Raw genomic sequence first — 22410 nt, forward strand, 5'->3', positions numbered from 1 at the left:
CAGGTATCAATTTTATCTGTGGAACACAACCTGTTAGTATTAACCTCTGAAATGATTATAAATATTGTCGCAACATTTTGGATTTTAAGAACAGTGTTTTTTAGTCATATGAGAGAGAGGTAGACGTTATCCTCAGTGGTTCAAATATTTGCAGTTGCCTGAGTTGACCTAAGTACAAATAAGATTTTCACGTTAACTTGAGTAAAGATGGATCGCAGCTGCATGACATCGAGTGAAGCCTGTTTGTCATATGAAAGAGAGGTGTTGGTGTCTGCGTTAAGTAGGAAGTGCAATCTTTGGGTGGTTCCTACATTGGACTTTTGAACAAAACGCGAATAATGAATGGGTACAAACAAGCAATTGGTTTTAAAAGAGCTCATAGGCCGCACCTCTGAATTGAAAGTGCGCACAAGAGTAGATCGTGAGATTGAAATATTTTCTTTAAGAATGCAAAGTTAAAAGAAAAGCAGGCTGTAAGACAAAAAAGCTTTTTTTTTTTTAATTGAAAATCATTAAGTTAAAACACAAAGCCGAAGCAAAAAGGAAGATCTTCAAAAAACATTTTTACACATAATTTACATGAATTTGCTATGATTGGCATCTTTTCCAACACGGTGAGCCAATGGTGCTTTGGACTGCCAGAAAGATCTAATCGTAACAAGATACTGATAATAAACCTTAAACATCAATGTCAAATGGGATAAGGCAACAGGTTCTCCTCTCCAAGTATCGAGAGCGCAGCTTGCACTGAATATTGATAACAATATTAAGGGTCTGCCTTACAAATGCTTACACATTGATTCGGTGACTTCATATTGCAATATCCCCTGTTGAAAATATCGACAAAAAAGGTCAGAATATATAAATACTTGTATGTATTCCACTTATCCAGTGGGAGTAGCTGAATATTGTGGTAATGAAGAGTAGCTGGATACATAAATAATTCTAAATGACACACATTTGAACATTTTTAGAGTTAATAGTTCACTGTGGGAGGAAGAATTAAACAAGAACAAATTCAAGATGACAAATGCTGGTCATGAGTATTTGAGCAGGACCACATGCAAACACACATGTCAACAGGAAGTCTGGGAGATGATGAAAGTTTAGCGCACATGACAGTGTGAAAAGGAAAAGAGGACAACAAAGTGGGCAGTCTGAATATTGTTCTCCTATGACAGGACAGCATGGACCGTCAATGTGGAGTTGGTTGCACTTGGGTATTATGTAGACCTTTTTTTCCCCTTGTACCCTTGCAGCATTCTCGATTTGCTCAACGGCGTCTGACGGCGCCCCTGTGTTTTCAACAAGTGGCATGTGACCCAAACCAACGTCCTCTACGTTCTTTGTGTATGCAAATCTTGACGATGACGCCGTACATCAGGAAGTTCCTCTGCATATTCTAGAAAGGCGGGAGCCACTTGTTCTCTGGTGATTCATGTTCGAATTAAACCAAACTTTGTGCGTCACCAAAAGAATCCCTGAGGCGGTTTGGCCACATCTCTGCAATTTCAAGAATGGTTTCAGCAGAGCAGGTTTGAAGCTTGCAAGCGAAGGATCCGATCTTGTTGTTTACGGCGTCCAGCGGGCAATGTTGTGGAGGCGAGAAGAGGAAGGAAGATCTTAACTGTTGGGGATGCTCTGCAGATAGGTGAGGATGTGCTGGATCTTCACCAGGCGTTCTCTCAGGCTAGTCATGGAGAGGACGGACAGTTGATAGCGGGGGTCGATGGGCAGCACGGCCAGCAGCCACCAGCAGCACGCGGGACCATTAGGAGTGGCCTAGAACGAAGTTGCATTCTAGTTACTGACATGCTCTGTCATTAATCCACAAATCAACATAACTGACCATAAAACAGCAGTAGAAAAAAATCCTATAAGGAGCACTTATTATCGTTTCCTTTTTCAACAAAGTGGGAATGACAGCATACTGCACAGAGCGTACAGCTCAATAAACTACAACATTATCAAAAACTCACATTTATTTTAGTAGTTCTTTCAACATGAAACTACGCAGATTCACAACACACAGTGATAAATGTTATTTTTCAAAATTATATTAGTCAGGGCTCCTGACTGATCCTAAAATTTGAGGCAAGATTTGAGTGCAACTATCATTCTCAACTGCTTATGTGCAGCCATAGAATTTCAGGTTAGGGGCCACTGTGCTCCCAGGTATTCAATATAAATAAATAAATACAGTAAAAAGGTTACGGTCCAGAAACCCATTTGTTGTATAGATTACAAAAAGAAAAAAAAATCTTGAGAAATATTAATATGACTTAAAACACATACTATATAATTGGAAAAAGTATTTGCTCTGATCGCTTTCTTTTCAAACAATATTCTCAGCTAACACTACAGAAACAAGCATATGGAATTAGGGCAAGATAATGTTAGCATGTGTGTGTAATCTAGTTATTTCTAGCCTCGTACCCATGTACTTATGGCTACAAGGCCAGAAATGACAAGATGCCAAGCCAGTACAGTGCATTCAAAAGGGACATGACTAATCACCGAAGCAAAAATGAACATGAGCAAAAAGCATTCATTAGGCTATTGCTATCAATCATGAATGTGATCATAGCGCTACTTGACTGCAACAACAGAATCCTCTCACATCTACCATGTCTACAAGGGGATTCTCTACATGACACTTGTGATGCAACCGTAGCGGTGGGATTAGCTATGAAGCACCCATTAAAGCTCTTGAGCCAATGCTGTCAAACGGCTCCGCCCCTCAGGTCGGCGCAGGAGCTGAGCTGTAATCCTCTTTGGCGTAAGGAGCACACACAACAACCACAATGTGCTATTATGCGTCTCAAAGGCTGTTTAGTCCACAGTAACGTCAGACTTCCCCAATTGACTTGTGTCAAATATATGTCAGGTTTTCTAATACGGCAAGAGCCTTATTTGTGACCTGCTTGTTATTTTCTGTTATTTTTTTTTCCACCTGTGTCGGTGTTCAGTTAAAGGTGAATTATGTTAAGTTGAATTTGTATTCCTGTCCTATCAATTAATAAAATTCTGAAGCAATTGAAAGTAGGCACATGCTGATAACTTAAGAGAAAAGTGAACAATATGTTTTTGGTGGGGATTAACATGTGGGTAGAAGAGCAATGGAGAGCAGTGAAGAAACTAACAAAGTTTAATCGTGTGGACCAAAGTTTAATCGTGAGGTATATTATTTGCTGTACTTTTAATATGCAGTATTGTGCCAAAAACATACCTGCGAAAACACAAAGGACAGGGAAAAAAATCATACAATAACACACAAACATGAGGAGTTGAGATGGGCACATTTTAGTTGCACCAAGCTTTATTCTAATATATTATTTATTACAACTGAATAAATAAATAAATAAAACCTGTTTCTCATCTTTTTTTTAACTTTTGGTAAACAAGTAAAATCCTGTTGAATAATTGTCTTTATTAATATATGCTTTGTCAGCCCACTAATATCAAAAGAATTCATAAAAGTTGTACTACTTGATATTGTTATTTAAAGCTGCAAAAGCATAATAATAGTCATAAAGTTTTCTACTTCTATCTTTGTCTGGGTTGTTTGGCTGCTCACTGAGGGATCCATTCGTGGCAAAACGACTGCTATGAACGACCATATCATGCTGTCAGAAGAGCACCCTATTGGTCATGGATCTTTCCGAACGAGCAATCCCAAACATCAGATTTGCTTGACTCCATCATATGACATTTGATCACACACAGTTTGATATATGTGTGCATTTTGGGAGGCATTTATCAACGGGATATGTCTTTGTTGATTTCCAATCATCCAAGTCATGGTCATCCACAGTGGAATCATTCCTGTTTTTACAACAGGTCTCCTTGGTGAAAATCAATAAGAACCGGATCAAGTGAGTGGGGAGGTTGCTCAAGCAGAGCTATGTTTTCCTTAGCGTACGTGTTGATGCGATAGAATGATTTTCTATATTAAGGAGACTCAACTTTCACACAAGGGTCTGAAATATACAGAATTCCCTGTTATTAAAAGGAGTTAATGAAGGCGTAACTTAGAAGCTGTACCAGAGCTGGGAAAAACTGTGTTCATGTTCTGAGAGTCCACACTGAACTGAATAATTAATGAAGTCATTGGCTAGAACCTGTCTTAGAACAAAGACAAGGAGCAGTGCTCATTTTACCTCAGGAAAGTGTTGTGTCCCTGGGACTAGCGATACTATAAAACTATGGGGCCCGACAGAAAATCATGGAGTCCTGAAAATCTCGCACTGAAAGGACAAAATCAGGAGTGGGAATCTTTGTCACGGTTTGATTTTGATTTAGGGGTGTCTGATTCAATTCAGAATCAATTTTTGATTCAAAATGATTTAATTCAAGCAAAATGGATCCCTGCTTCAATCAATTGACGTGCAAAGAATCATCACACAACTTCAGTCTGCTTTGCAAGACAGAATAAAAAAGGAGTGTCTTTTTTTCTTAGTTTTGATTTGCAAGAAACACACCCTTTTCCCCAAAAATAACATGTAGACAACCTCCACTCTTTGAAGTTAGCTATAAATTGTATAACATTTACATTGTGCAATAAGATTAAACAAAAATTTAAAAAAAAAATGTTGCCCAAATGAAAATTATAAATATTTCTCAGTGCATTTATGACAAACAAGAGATGAAAATAAACCTTTTCAAGTGAGCTTCTACATTGTATGTGCAAACATCTCTGAGCATATCGGGAGAATTATCATTCACAATACTATCATATTATGGAATTATTTTTTCTGAACTTCAGAATCTGATGTTAAGATAACCTTGAACAAAAATATCACGGTATTGAAATGACAGCTCTAAAATGTATACATTAAAAACCTTTTGGTAAATAGCAATTTTTGTAAATTATATAAACAGTTTTGTTTATAGGATAAATGCAAAAAGATATTTTGAAAGATGATTGATTTGAAATTAACTGCCATTGAGTGATAGTAGTTTATTTCAAATCAATCGTTCAACTATTATGTGTATTAACAAATAGCACAACGTGGATTCTGTCATTTCATGTCAATGAGTCTTGTTTTCGAAAGACGAAAAAATCCCAAACAGCCGTTGCATGTTTGACAAACGTTTTATGTTTGGATGGGCGGGAAAGTTTGATTGGTTTGCCCTCTTGACCCACACTTTAGTTTGATATACTGCTAGCGTCCTACCTAAAACGATATCAGAAACGCTACGTGAAAGTAGCATAAGCATAGCTGCGGTAATTTACAGTGGTAACTCAAACCGACAAAGAAAGAAGTGAACGTGATAACGTGATTGGCTAAGGCAGCCAAAGAGTGTAGGTTGGCATTGCCATGTGTGAACCAAGTGTTTCACAAAATTCCTACAAAAAGACGTTATGTGTCCCATGGCAAAAATTATGCGCCGCGGATGCAAGGATGCAAGCATGCAAGCAAAATGTACCTGTATGTCGGCTTCCCTCTCAGGCATCGGTCCAAAGTGCTGGAGGATTTGGTTGTGGAAGCGGATCTTGAGGTTCTGGAACCAGACACGGGCCTGATTGTATACAGCATCGTGGAGCTTTTGTAGGCTCGCCAAATCTTCTCTGTCCTCGACCTAAAAACCAATATTGAACACACCGGTAAATGTTGGATTCTCTGTGGTGCCATATGAAAGAAATAACACAATTACAGTAAGAGAATGCAACATTTCAGGAAACAATTTGTACCCGAGTGTCTTCCAAATGCTCAATGTCAGCGATACTGTAACCATCCTTCATTCCTCGGGACAGGACTCTGAAGCGTTTCCCTCCAACGGTGTCCACCACGGATCTACCATCAGGCAGGAAGTGCACACTCCGGATGATGAGCATACAACCGTAGTCGACAAACCTGCCAAGGTGGATGCCAAACTTTCAATTTTGTAAATATGTTTGGCATTGTAGCTTCTTATGTAACTAAAGACTGGATACAAATAGTTAAAGAGCGAGATTAATTGTGTCCCAGTCAACCTAGTTTGTAAGTCTTCTAAAACTGCTGTGAGCACAAAACCCCAAAGCACCTTTTGTGTCTGTAAGCTTACCCTTTATGGGGGTCATTAATACACATCCCGAACTGCCGCGTGCCCGTGTCCATGCAGCGACGGATCATGAGGCGATAACGTGGCTCGAAAACATGCAGCGGGCAAGGCACCGTGGGGTACGCCATGGTACACACGAAGATAGGCACGTTCTTTGTCAAGCTGCATCCAGGACACAAGAACACATCATTTTTAGAACTTTCCTCTGAGACAAACTTAAAGCATGGAAAGCCTTTGCTAACTCACTCAGAAAGCTCTCTGGTTTCCTCCAGATGAGTTTTGGATCTCTCCTCATACTCTTGGCCAAAATACTGTTTGATCAGCACATCCAGCAAGCTTGTCACGATGTACTTTCGGCTTGCAAGATACTGTTAAAGAGAGGGTTATGATTACTCCTACAATGAACGCCTTAATGGACAAAATGGGCAGTCACCCTGTGAGGTCCCTTACCTCTTTTAAGCTCTCTTTGCACAGAGGGCAATGTGGCGTATGGTCCAAACAGCGTTCCAGACAGCTTTTACAAAAGGTGTGGCCACACGGCGTTGTCACCGGCTCGTAAAATAACCTGGATTGGACAGAACCAAGGCAAAGTGACTTTTTTGGTCATAGTTGGATTACATTTCTTACACAATGTCTAATTTCATGAGCAAAATTGTTTGTGCCCCTAAAGGTCCCACCCGAGCTGTACTTTAAGTGACCTTTGTGAAGTTCATGCTAAATAACTGTATATTTTATTTAAAGATTAAATGAGTTTTATTTCACTTATCCATGTGCTCTTCCTGCATTTTTTTTCTGTTTTTTTTTGTGCCACTTAATATGTTTTGTACCATGCTCAATCCTGGAGACTGAAACTATCATTTTAGCAGTCACAATACTTTAACTGTCTGAGCACATGCGCACTGTACACAGAGAGACCATTTAGTAAAAAATACAAAATGAGGTGCGGTCTATTACATAGGGCTGCCACAAAAAGTCAGCATCGCTTATGTAAATTAGTTGACAGTGTTTTTATTCAATATTTATTTTTTAATTTATTATACACATTATTTGGTCATTTTAGTTCCAGCGCATGTTTTCTTACATCGGGAAGTTCCAAATTCCCCCAACAACAACAGCTTAGCATAGTGTTGAAATGGCGTTAAGGGCGAGACTAAAACATTGAAAAGCCTGGGAGCTCTTGTTGGCACATGTTCGGTGTACAAAGTCGAACTTGTTTACCATGGGAGCACGACAGCGATGTACTAACACAAACACGCCAGCGCCGCTGTCACTGTGTCCTCTTAGAAAACAATGAGATAAGCCTCAAGTCTTCATCTATAAACATCTATAAATAAAAGGAGAAAATGTGCCTTTTGAAGTTCTGTCTTGAATTTTACCAGGGATCAGAAGTTATTTAAAAGAAATAAAAATGTCTGTTATTACTTTTTCTTAAAGTTGATTTAAACTACTGATACCTATCTACAAATAGCTTCTAGTTTCTTGCTTTATGGAAATGTTGTGAATGCTCTATAGAGCAACTTCACTATTCACGGTCATCCTAAGTAATGTCGAAAGCTCATAAGTTACATTTGCCCTCTTTATAGATGGAATCCACTTTGGTCATTTTAATTGATTTTATGTTTTTATTTTATTTTTGTTTATCAAATAAAAACACACAAGTTGTAAAGTAATGAAGGTAAAAAAAAAAGTAATCGGGGATTTAAATATACTATGGTGTCTTTGAGGCGAAGGATCATGAGGTTACTTGGAATGTGCATTAGAACTTTGGCTATGTTTAAGGGTTAGGGTTAAGGTTAGGGTTAGGGTTGACCCTAACCCTTAAAACACAAAGTACAATTTAGAAAAAGGGGAAATTGCCATGCATCTAATGAAATTTTAAGGAAAATGCTATATTGGAAAAGTAGGTTTTTCATTTAAATGATATATGCTATATTTGTTGGTGGTCGGGGATTGTAAAGTATGAGTGGTATCGGTGCTTGGTACTGGAATGGGTGACTACTCAGAAGTTGAGTACATACTTGTATTGTACTGAAAAGGTTGCATCAAACATCTCTAATCATATTCTAAAGAGTGTACAGGTAGGCTTACCTCATGCAGAGAGAGCACTCAAGATCATTGGCATCAATGAGATCCTCAAGAACACTTTTGTAAATGTTAGCTTTGGCTGTTGTTTTTTTTGAGTTTTTCACACCTTGAATGGAGCAAACAAGAGAACATCTTGTTGATCAAACTCGAATATTCACATGATTCTTAGTAAAAATAAAACAGTTGGCAATTACATTAGAAAAGCAAGAGTGGGTGAACAGTGCTGTGAAATACCTTGCTTTTTGTACTTGCTACTTCCACTAGCCACGATGCAAGACTCGACATCAGAAACGGACAACTTCCTCTTCAGCAAACTGGCCTTCTCCTGATCCCCAAGCTGTGGAGCGGAGCTGACCCTTTTCAGACCTTGCTCGCCGTTACTGGGGCCATGACATCGCAGGGACTGAGCTCTGCTCAGACCGGGACGCTCAAGACTCTCCCAGCGTTTCTGTGGCACAAAGTGGACGGTTCAAGCGAACGCACGCGACCTCGACGAAAACTGTGCAAAGTGGTTTAAATGATTAAAATGGGTGCCTTATCTGACCTCTTGCTTGTCTGTTCGCTGATGTGCTGACACAGCGCGGACTTGGTGTTGGCTTTGTCTCTGGATTGGAAGATGTGACCTGTCTTGGGCGTTGGCCGCAAGTGTTTTACTGCGCAAGTGAGGCGACGTGTTCTGTGCCGTTTCCCTCAGGCCAACCTTGACGTTGTCATTGGCCGAAGAGAGCAGGTCACACAAAATCTGTTCAAAATATAGCATATAGCATATCAATCATGTAGGTCTGAAGAATTGCAGAAATTGATGTGCACAAGTGACAGTTGGATGGGTGGTTTACGAAACCAGAGAAAAAGATATGCTATCACCATGTACATAAGCTTTGATACTATTGCGGCAGTCTAAAGGAGTTCGCACAACAAACATGAATAATTATGTACAAAGATTATGCAACAGTAGCAGTTCTATAGCAAAATATCGTGAACATATAAAGGTGGCGTGAAAACGCAGGTTGAACAGTATACAATGAGACAACTGTGTGCTTCTTGCATAACTGCGACAGTGCTGGTTTTGTTCAGTGGAGCTAACCTTGTTACTTGAAGTCACAAGACCTGACTTTTCTCACATGCAACAGCAAGATGACACAACTGGTGGGTCAAGTGAATTTGTCATTTGTTGATCAGTTTATTTCTTAAGTAATTGTACAACTAGTCTCCAACTATTGCCTACTATTTGTTTTATAATGTACATTTAATGTAAATTTACTGCTTACAATGTATAATTTAACTACTTATTTGTTTATGCATTCTAATCAGGCATGTTTTACCACAAGAGATTAACTTTTTGACCTACATAAGACAGGACATCTGGCAACAATACGAAAATCAGAAGAGAATGCCACACCTTTGCTTATTTAGTTAGTGACTTGGCTGCCCTGGAACTTTGATAGCTGCAGGCCACCTTGTAGGTCACACCCAAGCCTAAATTATACCTGCCATGCTTCTCTTGTAATGCATGTTCACTTATCCAGTTGACTAAAAAATTTAAGTTGCAATGGTGTAATAACAATAGTGACAACAACAACAATATAACTAGAACTGCAATGATTCATCAATGAATCAATAACTAATCGATTATCAGTTTGACTAATAACTATTTTTGATAAGCAATTGTTTAGAGACCAATTGTAATTCAAATGTGTTCAAATGTTCTGTATTTGAGCCACTCACGAGTATATATTCTTCTATTTATGTAATCCTACATATAGCAACACCTACTATCTTTGTGTTGAATCAAAATAAGCATTTGCAAACATTTTGTCCCCCCACCCCTAAAAAGATGCCCTAGTTTTTTCTGATCTTACAAACCAAACAAGAAACTGCATCTTTGTTTACTTATGTAATTGCACTGTCTATATTGTTGTGATTTGCTGTGCTTGGATATGTTGTGCTATGCTATTATTTGTCTTTTTTTCATTAATAATATTGCAAATGTGATTACCTAATATCTTCGTGCCTTATAAAAGGCATAAAATTTGACCTAGATTCCTTCTTCCACAAACACGTGGCCACATATTGTGATGCAGACAATTTTCCACCATTATTTTTTAGTGAACTCACCTTTTCTACCTGTCTCTTTGCGCTGGGGAAGTCATCGTCCACAGCAAGGCAGTTGAGGAAGATTTGAAGAGACTCATCCACTTCACCCATCTTATGAAGCACCATGGCTTTCCTATACAAAGCCTACATAGACATAACACAACTTAGCAGGTTGCTAGTCAGTGAGTATATTTATATAGAGCCAATATTCGAAATAGGGTGAAACAAATGATTTCTCAAGCTTAAGGAAGAACTCGTGTAACATGTCTGAGCAGCTGACAGAGTTACCACTGTATATATATAATTGTAATACAATATCAGTGAGAGTTCCATATGCTGATGGGAGGCTTGGAGTTTTGACATGGCAACCCCAGAGACCTACAGTAAATTATGAATCTTTTTTTTATTTGATACACCATGCACAGTATAATAATTAAAAACAGACTGTAAGAATTTCTTTGAAAACCGTTTAGCACAGTATACATATGGTAATATGCTCAAACAATAGTGCCAATCCTGTGGCCTCTCAATGAGATCAAATAATAGGGACATTTCACTTTTAAGGATTTTTCCGTTTTTAACGAACAGGAAACTGGCCTACCTCAGCAGAACAGCGAGATGCAAGACAAAACTCAATGTCTTTCAAAGCCAGATCAAACTCCTTTAGAGACATATACGCTTCTGCTCTTGCAAGTCGCACATCCTCTGCAAATTCGGGTTCTTCAAAGACCATTGAGAAAAAACAAAGAGGAAGGAGAAATCATTTTTAGTATTCCTATAATCAAGATTATCAAGAAACATTGTGCAACTGTCACTATAGTTTTACTGTCTGTGTCATGATAGGAAAAAACATGTTGCATAACCCAGTGACGGCAGACATCTATTGGCAGCGAACCAAACAAGCTTTTGTCAAAACCAAATCAGCCCTTCTTTGTTAAGTGCATGATAGGTAACAACAGTCACATGTTAAGTTGGAGAAAATGGAGGCGGCCATTGCGAAAGTATGGATGGATGCATGGATGTATAGATAGGTGGATGGACAGACTATAGCTGGTTCAAATGATGAAATTTGGGCACAGCCTAGGTCACTGGTTAAATAAACGGCACCGGGAATACTTAAGCGTGTTGATTACTAAGTCAAGGAGGGAGGCCATGCCTCACCAAAGGCCTGGACTCCTACAATTACACTAGCTAGAACAACGACTTTGAGGCGGCTTTTACCATCATCGATCGTGTCGACAGTTATGGGTTTGATAATCATTGTACCTCCCTAATATATGGTGGATGCATTTCACATGGTCCCAATGCAATTCTAAAACCAAAAATCTCCTAAAACATTCACCCCACATATGTTCATTATACACACAAAATTAAAAATGATTAACTCACGTAATTGTGTATATGGAATTTTTGATCTTGCATCATATTTGTCATTCCTTTAGAATGTTCTCCGACCACACACACAACTCAATTTCAAAAATTATTTAAGTAATGTCCTGAGGTAATGACAAATAATGATGGTGTAGTGCACGGGTAGGCAACTGGTTTTATGAGCCGCTGTCCTGCATGTATTCGATGTCTTGCTGCTATAACACACCGGATCGTTATCAGGCTTTTGCAGAGTTTGCTGATCAGCGGATTACTGCATTTGAATCAGGTGAGATGTAGGTAAGAGACATTAAAATCATGCAGGTATGCAGCTCTCTAGGAAGAAGGTTTCCTCTTGTTGTGTTACACCTGGTGTAATGGCACGCTTGCATGGTACAGGGTTTACACCTGGTGTAATGGTACACTTGCATGACTTCAAAACAACCAGTATAGGTTTAGTTACCACTTAGTAAGGGTGTGAAAGTGTTAACAAATCTTTCCCTACATGTACATTGGGTTGGATTGTCAACCAGTCAATTGTGCAGCCTCTTCTTTTTAGAAATGCATGGAGGTTTAGGAACACATCCATGCACACATATGGCCATTTCTTTGGGGGGAGTAGCATCTGAGGTGTAAATTGTAAATAGGATATGTTCAAGTGGAATCTTTCTGAAATGCGTACAATTGAAGATGACTGTTTGCGTGATGTCAAACACCGCTGGTTTGACAACCTTTACTCAATTGACCAAGAAAAACGTCAAAGCTGTGTAGGACAAAACAATGGTATCACGTCCAAATGCGTTCCCTGCTACTTTCACTGCTTACAGAATTAAGTAGCCACATTTCCCCTTTTTTCACAAGGTTGTCAAGTTACACAATACTAAAGAGTCCTAATCATTACTCACAACTGATGCATATGACCATTTTCAATGCCTCATAGCTATTGGTTGCACTGCAGCACATATAACCATTAAGCCCACCCCACTGTAAGTTACAAAACCTGCAAGGAGTCACGACGACCTGATTTACACAAGCTGACCCCGACGCGCATGCGCAGTGCGTAAACATTTCATAAACTCAACTCCACAGCTCGGTGGGGGCAATAGATCGCGTCGCTATGGTAACTAGCGATAACCCCGTGCTGAACAAGAAAATGAAGCCCTTTTACTGATGTGCTCTCTTGCTCAATGGTTTTATAGCTTTTGGTTTATGTGACACTTTAGTTGACTTAATACATTGAGACTGTGGAAGTGATTGAGAAGGATTATGAATGTCGCTTTCAGTAAGTTACGAGGCACATCTGCCACATTCAATATGGCGGACAGGCTAGCGTATCCCAGTAGCGGGCCAAACCGCTCAAGAGGGGTTTAAGTAAATCTAACTTCGACGCTCGATACCAGGAAACACATTAACACACATCCGCTGTCACCATACCTCTGGTTGAATAAGCATACAATAACTCACCTGCTTGGATTAAATCACTCGCTTGCATCACGACGTCGAGATAGCGTTTGTGCCTACACAGTTCATCCAATTCGCTTAGTCTTTTATACCTTTTCATCTCGTCGGGGAACCATTTCGCTAAGAGTCCGCACAAAATCACATTGGGCTTGCCTTCGGGTCTGACCGCTTCGTGGCATAACTTGCACTTGGAGAGCAGGCCTCGTTGCAAACACCTCTTGCAGAACGTGTGTCCGCACGCTAACGTCACAGGTTCCCCTAAAAATCGATGACAACTGGGACAATCGAACACTGCATCCCAGCGGCTATCCTGCTCCTCAGAGTCCTGCTTACACCTCAAGTCAGTGCCACGGGCGGCATTTTTCTTCAGGTTCCGCACTATACAGTCCACAAAAGTGCTTAGTTGTTCTGGCCTCATGGGCCCGTAGCGCAGTGCCACTGAGAACCAGTAAATGGCCTCTTTTAGGGAGTTTTCCGAAGCCAAAGCGTTGGCTTTTAGAAGGATGAGCTGATGGTGGTCCTCCCCCTTCTGCTCGGAGACGTCGCCTTTTCCAGCGCCGATAAAGAAAGCGCTCCTCTCCCCCGTCGCTTCCTCAACTGGCTGCTGGAGCGACATATTGATTTAAACAAGTGTTAGGAGTAAAAGGTGTTTTCTTCGGTATACGTGACTAATCATCTCTTCTTTGGTGAGTGCTCCACTGACTTTCGCTGTGTATAACTCATAGGTTACATAAAACTCAAGTCATGTGAGCAGAAGCTCGCCCGTGATTGGCTGGCGCGGCCGGGTTACAAAACCTCGCCAGTCAAGTTTCATAACTGCGTAAAAGGACGTCGAGGAATTAGGAGTTCAACGTTCCTTCACACTGGCACAATCTAATAAAGTGAATGCATTTGTGTTCTCTTGTACAACCAACAGAGATGAAAAGCACAGTAACCTACTTCGCCAAGAGAACTCTGCAAAAACTATGAAAAAAGTGTCTCTCAATATACATAATATTGTTAAAAAAATTACTGAGATGTAACTGAATCTAAGTAATGTTGACTTGTCACGAAATTATAATAACCTATCAATACTGTTTAAAAACGCATGATGTTGGAAACAAACCAAAAAAACTTGATGTACACAGTGTAGTGATATTGTGTCATTTGTGCTATATAGTGTTTTTGATTTTATTGCCATGTGTTGCTTTCTTTTTATGTCTTGGCATGATTTACCGTTGGAGATCAGATTTGACAGCATGACCTATTTCAAAATCAGTGTGAAATCAGTGACCGGATCAGTATGTGTGTGTGTGTGTGTAACTATATATATATATATATATATATATATATATATATATATATATATATATATATAGATATAGATATAGATAGATAGATAGATAGATAGATAGATAGATAGATAGATAGATAGATAGATAGATAGATAGATAGATAGATAGATAGATAGATATAATTAACAATTGTGGGATCAAAGGCAACTCTCTGGCTATCACAAGAAGTTGTGCTCAACGTTTCACTCCAGCAGTTACAGCATTCCAGGCTGAAATATGGTCTTCTACTGCCTCCCATTGACCAAAGGGAATACTCTTTATTTCATAAAGAATACCGATTGGGTTTAGCATTAAAAATAAATAAATAAATAAATAAATAAAAGCAACGCTCTCAAAACTCGTCAGAATAAATAACACACACAATCAATCAATCAAATTTGATTTGTATAGCCCTAAATCACCGAAGTCTCAAAGGGCTTCACAGATGAAAAGAAGTCATGTGGAGACCTCTTTCGAAAAACGAAGTCGTACAGAGACATCTGTTCAGTGTAAGGTACACAACAGCATCCCCTGTCAAAGCTCCCAGACCACTATAATTAGTGGGTATCACATCCAAATGCACTGAAGACATACTGAACACTTAAAGAACATTTTGCCGGGGGCTGTGCGTTAGAAAATTGGTTAGCATATCCACCTCACAGAGCAGAGGTGGAGGGTTTGATTATAGTTCAAGCCTTCCTGTGTGGAGTTTTGCATGTTCTCCTCATGCCTGAATGGGTTTTCTCTGGGTACTTCGGTGTCCTCCCACATTCTCAAAAACACGACTGCTTGACTACTTCCAATCCATTTTTCACCTTACAAGCTAGCTAGTGAGGCTCAATATGTTAACCAGTTAATGTGTAAATCAACACTGAACGTGTAGTGACTTTGAATGAGTATGTTTAAAAAATGTGCACTAGGACTCACTAGTGTCTTAAGGGTCAACTGGTTTTAAAAATAAAGAAGCTGCACTTGCAGGATGTTCGGTCAAAACTTACACAAGTCCATCTCTGGGTCTGACTTGTGAGATAAAGTGTCTCCCAGTAGTTAATAGTTTAATAAACTTCAGTTTCACTAGTAAACTAGTGAGTAACTCTGGAGTCAAGTAGTTTACTAGAAAGAAAACATGTGTTTCACTAGTTAACAAGTGATGTCAAAATGTGACCAACGAGTGTAACGATTGGATCTTTTCACACTTACTCATGAAGTCGTTAACACTTTGAGCCTCACTAGTCAGCCATTAAAGTTTGGAAGATCCCATCTAGTTTTACTAATGGACATGTTAAGCCTTGCTAGTTAACCAGTGATCAGTTTTTAACCTGAAAAGTTAATTACTAAGGGGAAAAAAACCTAACTTGTGTAACCAGTGGACATTTGGCCCTTACTAGTAAACATGTAAACTGTAACGTGACCGTAATTTCTCCAGTTTAGTGCGACTCAAACTCCAACATGTCAACTAGCATGCTTACTCTTCTTCACCACAGTTGATAGAAATAGAGCCATAGAGAAAAAAAAAAGATTGAAAAATGATGTTGTTATCTTTAAAATACTAGGCATTTAAAGTCTACAGGAAATTGAAGCAACAGAATAGTGTCTCTTTTTTTCCTAATAGCTGTTTACAATACCAGTACTGGATACAGCATAGACAAATAATGACCAGTGGGTGGCAGTAGACACCACAATACAGTTTGTGTGTTTTGTGTCTTGTTAAATTAAAAAAAAAAAAAAAAACATTAAGTAGCCTTGGACTCAGACTCAGGCTTTACAGGGATAACGCTTCACTGGATGGAGGTCTTGAGCAAAATGAGTTTCACTTATTTGACAAGTGAACAATTAGATATCACTTTTTAACTAATTAAATGAAAAAAAAACGTTTTTTTTTTTTTTTTTTACGAGGGAATACTACATTAACGGAGAGTTGGCATTATGTCCCAGTCATTGTCGTTGTTCTTCAAATGTATCAATAGCATCTAACAGGAAATTGACTGGTTTAAAGCAGACAAAAGATATTGCATCCTCCCCGTCGGGGAATCGAACCCCGGTCTTCCGCGTGACAGGCGGAGATACTGTCCACTATACTAACGAGGAGTTGATGTCCTCATGTAGCACTTGTCACATTTGTTCAGCTGAATCAGTTACATTGAGCAGGAAATTGAAGTCGTTAAAAGGTAAACAAATGTGATCAAACTCCCCGTCGGGGAATCGAACCCCGGTCTTCCGCGTGACAGGCGGAGATACTGTCCACTATACTAACGAGGAGATATTTCTGCCGTCGCAGCAATTGTAAGTCTTCTGTAAATTGATTGGTAGCCTCAAATAGGAACCTTAAATCGGTAATAAAGCAGCCGAGAACAAACAAGCTCCCCGCCGGAGTATCGAACACATATCCTCCGCGTGACAGGCGACTGTACTAGGGAGGACATAGCGGGTCAGAGCAGGTCGCCATTATTGTAGTTTTTCAATGTATCGACGCTAACAACGGGGAAATTCGAGGAAGATTCAAGAGGACAAAAAAATACATAGCCTCCCCGTCGGGGAATCGAACCCCGGTCTTCCGCGTGACAGGCGGAGATACTGTCCACTATACTAACGAGGAATAAACTTGTCTATACAATCACAATTGTAGTTTTTCAACGGCAACAATGATATCGAACCGGAAATTCAAGTTGATACAAAATGATGGAGTGCTTTTTCAAACGAAAAATATGTGCCTTATCACAAAACATTGGGAAACTCAGATATGAACACTGTGTCTTGCGACCTGGGAAACGTGTGAACACACAGGGACTTACATACAAGTACAAAAAGCTGCACAACTAAATGCGTTGACTGTACTCCAAATCTAATCCATTATTACAATAACATACTGTATCTCACTAGTGTTGCCTCAACACAAGTACAAGCACAGCACCAATCAAATATGTGACCCACAGTGTGTGTCAGATATTTGGCACGCATGTTGAATTCTTCTTTCCAGACATAGTTTCTCAAACTGTTCATGGTGGTAAAGAAGCCAACGGGCAAACGCTGCTCTCCTTACATGACGTGATGGAATGCTATGCACAGTATGATCATCTGCATGAGTGCATAAAGAAAATATGTGGACTCAAGAGTGATCTCTGATTCTACACCATCTGTTATAATAAAGTATATAGACTAAAGAGAAGTTAAAAAGTCAAATGACACCTTTGAAGAAGCTCCTACTTTCTTTTCGGCGAAAAATTGGGAATATTTGAAATGTGCAAAATAAATAAATAAGTAAATAAATTGGATTCTATCATCAGGCAACATCGTCCAGCTCGAGTTTATCTCTTGTAATAGTTTCTGGAAACATATATGATCCAATAAAAATGACAGGCCAATGCCCTGTTGTGACACCTTGGGGTCACTACCTGTTCAATTTGCATCACATCTTGTTAATTTTGGGGCAATTCTAGGACACTTTTTTACATTCCGGAAAACTTTTTGATGTTTTGGGGTGTCTTTCTGGTGTCTTCCTGTTGGGTGACTTCCTTTTGACTTTGGAGCACTTTCTGTTGAGCGTGCGGAGCATCATGTTGGTGTTGGGGCAACTCCGGATCAATTCTGTTCAATTTGCTGGGTGTATCTAATGATTTAACCAGTATGGCTGCCCAACTGGGGAGGCTGGTGCACAAAAAACTTTTTGTGCAGCAATTCTGGCCAGAAACGTTCAGTCAGAGGCAAGCGTGCACTTACACAATTCTGCTCATTTATCAATGTGGGAATTCTCCGGTGGCTGAATCTCAGGCAAGTGTGCAGGAATGCATGCTGACTCAGGGTCAGCTTTATCTAGTCCTGTATAATCTCTTTGCCGTGGCTGGGTTGCACAAACCACCGCACTGAGAGAGCGTGTGTGCTTCAGGATGACGTGATGATGGCGATGCTGGTTTGCTAATGAGATACATGAAAAAGATTCCCTCAAAACTGGGATTCTGGAGGCTTTGAGTTCTCGCCAGCTCTTTTTGGCCAAGTGTGAGCAAGGGAACGAGTGTACCGGCACGTAACCCAAATGCAGAATTGTCAGTCAAGTCGTTACTTGCTATAGTACAGCTGTCACACTTGGAACTCACTTTTTCAATAAATGGTCCAAGTTGTTATGCTGGTTAAAAGACAGCAGCAGGCTGCGCTTGACATCTTGGTACGTTGTGTTCAAAGTACACCTTTTATCATCCTTATGTAACAAAATGAAAACTGATTTTCCCTACTTGTATAAATACCTCCAACCAAGTTGTTTTGATAACCTTTCTTCAGTACAATAGAACGTCAAAAAAAAGTCAAGTATTTGTTCAATGTAACATTTGTAGAAGGATAAGGTTTGAAAGTCAAACAAATTTTGACCTTTAACCTGGTGTTCCTTTCAGTTTGGATGTCATTGTCAACCACTTTTCGCTTTGGTTACATCCGAAGGGTGGGCAAGCTTAACTGTTCATTGATAAGAAAACATTTCTTTCAAAATGGCCATATTGTCCCTTTTTACCTTTGGACTACAAAGAAACTTTCAGTTTGGATGTCATCGTCAACCACTTTTCGCTTCGGTTACATCCGAAGGGTGGGCAAGCTTAACTGTTCATTAATAAGAAAACATTTCTTTCAAAATGGCCATATTGTCCCTTTTTACCTTTGGACTACAAAGAAAGCAATCTGTACAAATTGGAAAATTGGATCTCATTTCTCACCACTGTGAAAACAATGTTCACTCCGGTTCTTGTCTGGACTAGGTCACTATAAAGTTTCAGAATTTTTGAGGTACTTGATTCCATGTGTCTGCGGTAATCACTTCCAAGTTCAATGTACAATATATTTAAGATTAGTACAAGCCTCCTGGTCGCAACTGAGTGAATGAGCTTCATATGACCAAGATTTGGAAATGATGATGTAAAAAGCTTCATGGGCGGGTTGGACCACATCACCGCATCCGGAAGTGGTTTGATGGTTTGGTGAGTGTCACAAGTGTAAAACGCCTGCAATATATAAATGTTGGTAAGATATTTTCTATTCAGATATGAAGAGAGAGCAATACCTACAAAACACCACTAGGTGACTAGTATCACTGAAGACCTTCTTATCCCTGCCATTGGGCCAAAACTTCCCGCAACAGATTTTGCAGGGAATCTCATGTGCTGCTCCATGACAGAACTGAAGCACATGCAGGAGGTGCACTTGTCGGCGTGAAGAACTGGGTGTTGATCCAGATGAGGACAGTTCAGCCGTGATGGAGGTCTGTCATCTATCAAGTCATGTTACATGTGCCCTCATCCAGGCCGCTGGCTTTGGAGCAGCTGTGCTACAATGAACCATTGTGCAATATGAAAGTACTGTAGAAAAATGTTACATAAGAGGCAATTGAGAACAACATCTAGAAAAGCAGCTGTTGGTACCCGCCACCCCTCAGCTCCTCGCTGGCACAATCAGGCTTAACTGGCATATTTGAATGTGGCGATAACAGTAATCCATTTCTGGATCAGAACAGGCAAACAAATTGCTGACGCGATTACGAGGAATTATGTGTAGTGCGGCCTCCCGCTACACTCGATATTACATCACAAATATGACAAAAAAAAGTTTACTTTAATACATTTAATAGTGCACTTTAATTAAACTGTACAGAAATAATATTAATAAAAAAGATAAAGCATTTTCGTAATAGAGCTTAACATTTACAATAAAACAAAACAAACATATATCTGAGGTATAAATACATTTGTTTTAAATTAACGGTCATTGTCATGTGTTACTTGGTAAAAAGAGACGGTTACATGAATGAAGTGGACAATGGCTTATGTGAAGGATGCATAAAGCAGTGTTAAAACAAGTGACCAACTAAACAGTGAGAAGCTTGTCTTCCTTTTTTTGTAAAAAGCACTCGAACATGCAGTCTGCCCTCATCTTTACAGTAAAACCTGTAAAATGCTCTCCTTTATAAAAGGACCTTTTCTCTTGCAGTTTTCTTTTCTATGTTGAACGTGTTGCATTGTCATGCACTGTGACAGTCGATATTCTCAGAACATGTTTGTGGGACTACAAAGTTTAATAAAATGTGTGCTTTGGGAAAGCCTGGAAAGATAAAAGTTTTTTTTTTTTTTTTTTTGGTCCACTTGTGTCTACTAGTCTACAACACTAATTGCTTCTTGAAATGGAATGTTCCGGGAGGTATCATGGTGTTTTCCTGCTGCTTGTGGTGAGCCAGCCACCGCTTTGTATCTTCCCCTCTCCGTTACGCATCTCATCTCAGCCCGAATTAACACATTCGCGTCTTTCCTCGGCCATGCCCTCATCACTCTGCACGACATCATAAATATTGTATGCGCTTCCTCCCACTTGTTGTAACAGACAAAACAAAAATAAACAAAAAGGACGGCCGTAATACAGGACAATAATATTGAGTGTGAAAAGAGTAGTTAGTGTATGTACACTGGAGTATGCGGGCCTTAACTATTGGATGATCTCATTACACATGCAGTCACCTTCGCTTCCCAGAAGCAATAGCACTCTTTGGATAAAACCTCACATCCCATCTCATCAATGTTCTTTGGCCCACAAAAATACTTAGATGGCAGGAGGCCACATAAATACTTAGATGGCAGGAGGAGAGGTTATTTTAAATGGTAACATCAATAATATAGATTTGAACAGAAAAACAAAGTCCTTCAAATCCAGGTTTGCCCTGTGTTTGGAAAGAGGCGAAGGACGGTCTTCCTCTCTCGGAATGACGTCGAGAAGTCAGTCTCATTTGTCCATGGGCAGCACGAAGGAGTCACGAATCCGCGCCACCTCGGCAGCACACAAGTGTCCGTGCAGTTTGTTGTACCACTCTGGGAAGCGACCCCTGTGCGAGCAGACAACAGAGCATGTCAACATAGGCCACTCAAGTGTCATTCACAAAGGCTTTGCTCACACATTAGTTTCATCCGGTTCGTTAGCCAAATCCCATCCTGAAGCCCTGCCATTGATTTGCAAGAGGTCGTGTCAGACACTAATAAATCTGCATGGGTTGCAGTGGTAACGACATAGTGGTCAGTAAGTATGCTGGCCAAGGCAGGGAAACATTTCAAGTCGAACACAACTTGTTTTGCGATGGTGATAGATTTCTACCATTTATTCGGCCATTTCGATCATAAAATCTTGATTGTAAGGTTCAAATTTGGTGTGGTTATTGTGAAGTTGGCCTTCACTGCACGTCATTGGCATGTAGCAATATATTGTCGACAGTGTGCATTTGGAATAGTGAAACAGAAGCTGACAGGAAGCACATTTGTTTTATTTTTTTTAATGAATAAAATTGACTTTGGGGCATCCTGTATTAATCCAGAATCAGAGTCAATGAGAGTCTTGATTGGCTTTTGAATCATTTTTTTCCCCCACATCTCCATTGATGATACTTGATGGCTGGGAATGTCTTTCAGTTCAAAGCTGTTCATTTTTCAAGCGTTAATACCCTGAATATCTTCACCTCTTAATGTGTTAGCGACCATGAGAATTTGAAGGTGTTTCCAAACTTTGACTAATACTGTACATATTTTTTGAGCGAGTGCTGTTTTTTGAGCTGGGTTGTCACAGGCCAGGACACACTTGCAAATTTTTATCCTTAACGTTTTGAGGTCTCACTCATTTATCATCTGTTAAGCTGTTGAAACAAGACCAGTGTCCACTTTAAAGACACATATGTCTTGTAAAAGTTTTAGGTCATGGGATTTCTGCTGTTTAGATTTTGTAAAACCAAGCTGGCTCTAGTAAAAAAAAAAAAAAAAAAAGTACTGTGAGTGTGAGCAAGGCCTTAGACTAATAAACAAAGACAGACCTGCAGTCAATTCTGGAAACGTGCGTGAGCCGGGACTTGTTGGCTCCGCAGGGCTCTATAAAGTAGCGTGAAACGAGAACGTTGACACGCACGCCGACCACGGGTGCTGCGCTGTGATCTACTGATGTAGACACCAGTGCACATGCCCCCTTTGGCAAGTCTGTCATCCATGTTCTAGTTAAAAAAAAAAAAAAAAAAATTAGACCACAACAAGCATGACGGCCG

General features: G+C 39.8%; 2 protein-coding genes and 3 non-coding genes across 5 annotated transcripts in view; all 5 read right to left on the reverse strand.

The window, feature by feature from the left end:
* Positions 1–484: 484 nt before the first annotated feature.
* On the reverse strand, positions 485–13778 carry lonrf1 (LON peptidase N-terminal domain and ring finger 1). Its single transcript, XM_088420190.1, has 12 exons — positions 13057–13778; positions 10826–10944; positions 10246–10368; positions 8675–8872; positions 8365–8578; positions 8134–8236; positions 6496–6610; positions 6292–6413; positions 6049–6207; positions 5696–5858; positions 5431–5583; positions 485–1782 (listed from the first exon to the last, which is right to left on the reverse strand). Exons 1-12 carry the CDS (start codon positions 13667–13669, stop codon positions 1624–1626), a joined length of 2241 nt encoding a protein of 746 aa, XP_088276316.1. The 5' UTR covers positions 13670–13778; the 3' UTR covers positions 485–1623.
* A 2604-nt stretch (positions 13779–16382) lies between these two features.
* trnad-guc (transfer RNA aspartic acid (anticodon GUC)) lies at positions 16383–16454 on the reverse strand. Its single transcript has one exon. It is a non-coding gene; the product is annotated as a tRNA-Asp (tRNA).
* Positions 16455–16553: 99 nt separating this feature from the next.
* Positions 16554–16625, reverse strand: trnad-guc (transfer RNA aspartic acid (anticodon GUC)). Its single transcript has one exon. It is a non-coding gene; the product is annotated as a tRNA-Asp (tRNA).
* Positions 16626–16890: 265 nt separating this feature from the next.
* trnad-guc (transfer RNA aspartic acid (anticodon GUC)) lies at positions 16891–16962 on the reverse strand. Its single transcript has one exon. It is a non-coding gene; the product is annotated as a tRNA-Asp (tRNA).
* Positions 16963–19949: 2987 nt separating this feature from the next.
* Positions 19950–22410, reverse strand: part of dlc1 (DLC1 Rho GTPase activating protein) — a 72398-nt gene continuing 69937 nt past the window's right edge. Inside the window, exons 16-17 of the mRNA XM_088419208.1 lie at positions 22186–22359; positions 19950–21213 (exon numbers count right to left, since the gene is read on the reverse strand). Coding sequence (XP_088275334.1) covers positions 21114–21213; positions 22186–22359 — 274 coding nt within the window. The 3' untranslated portion in view covers positions 19950–21113. The remainder of the gene's footprint in view (positions 21214–22185; positions 22360–22410) is intronic.

The sequence above is a fragment of the Hippichthys cyanospilos genome, chromosome 7 (assembly GCF_059441005.1).
Source record: "Hippichthys cyanospilos isolate Australia breed blue-spotted pipefish chromosome 7, RoL_Hcya_1.0, whole genome shotgun sequence".
In the NCBI taxonomy this organism is placed as follows: Eukaryota; Metazoa; Chordata; class Actinopteri; order Syngnathiformes; family Syngnathidae; genus Hippichthys; species Hippichthys cyanospilos.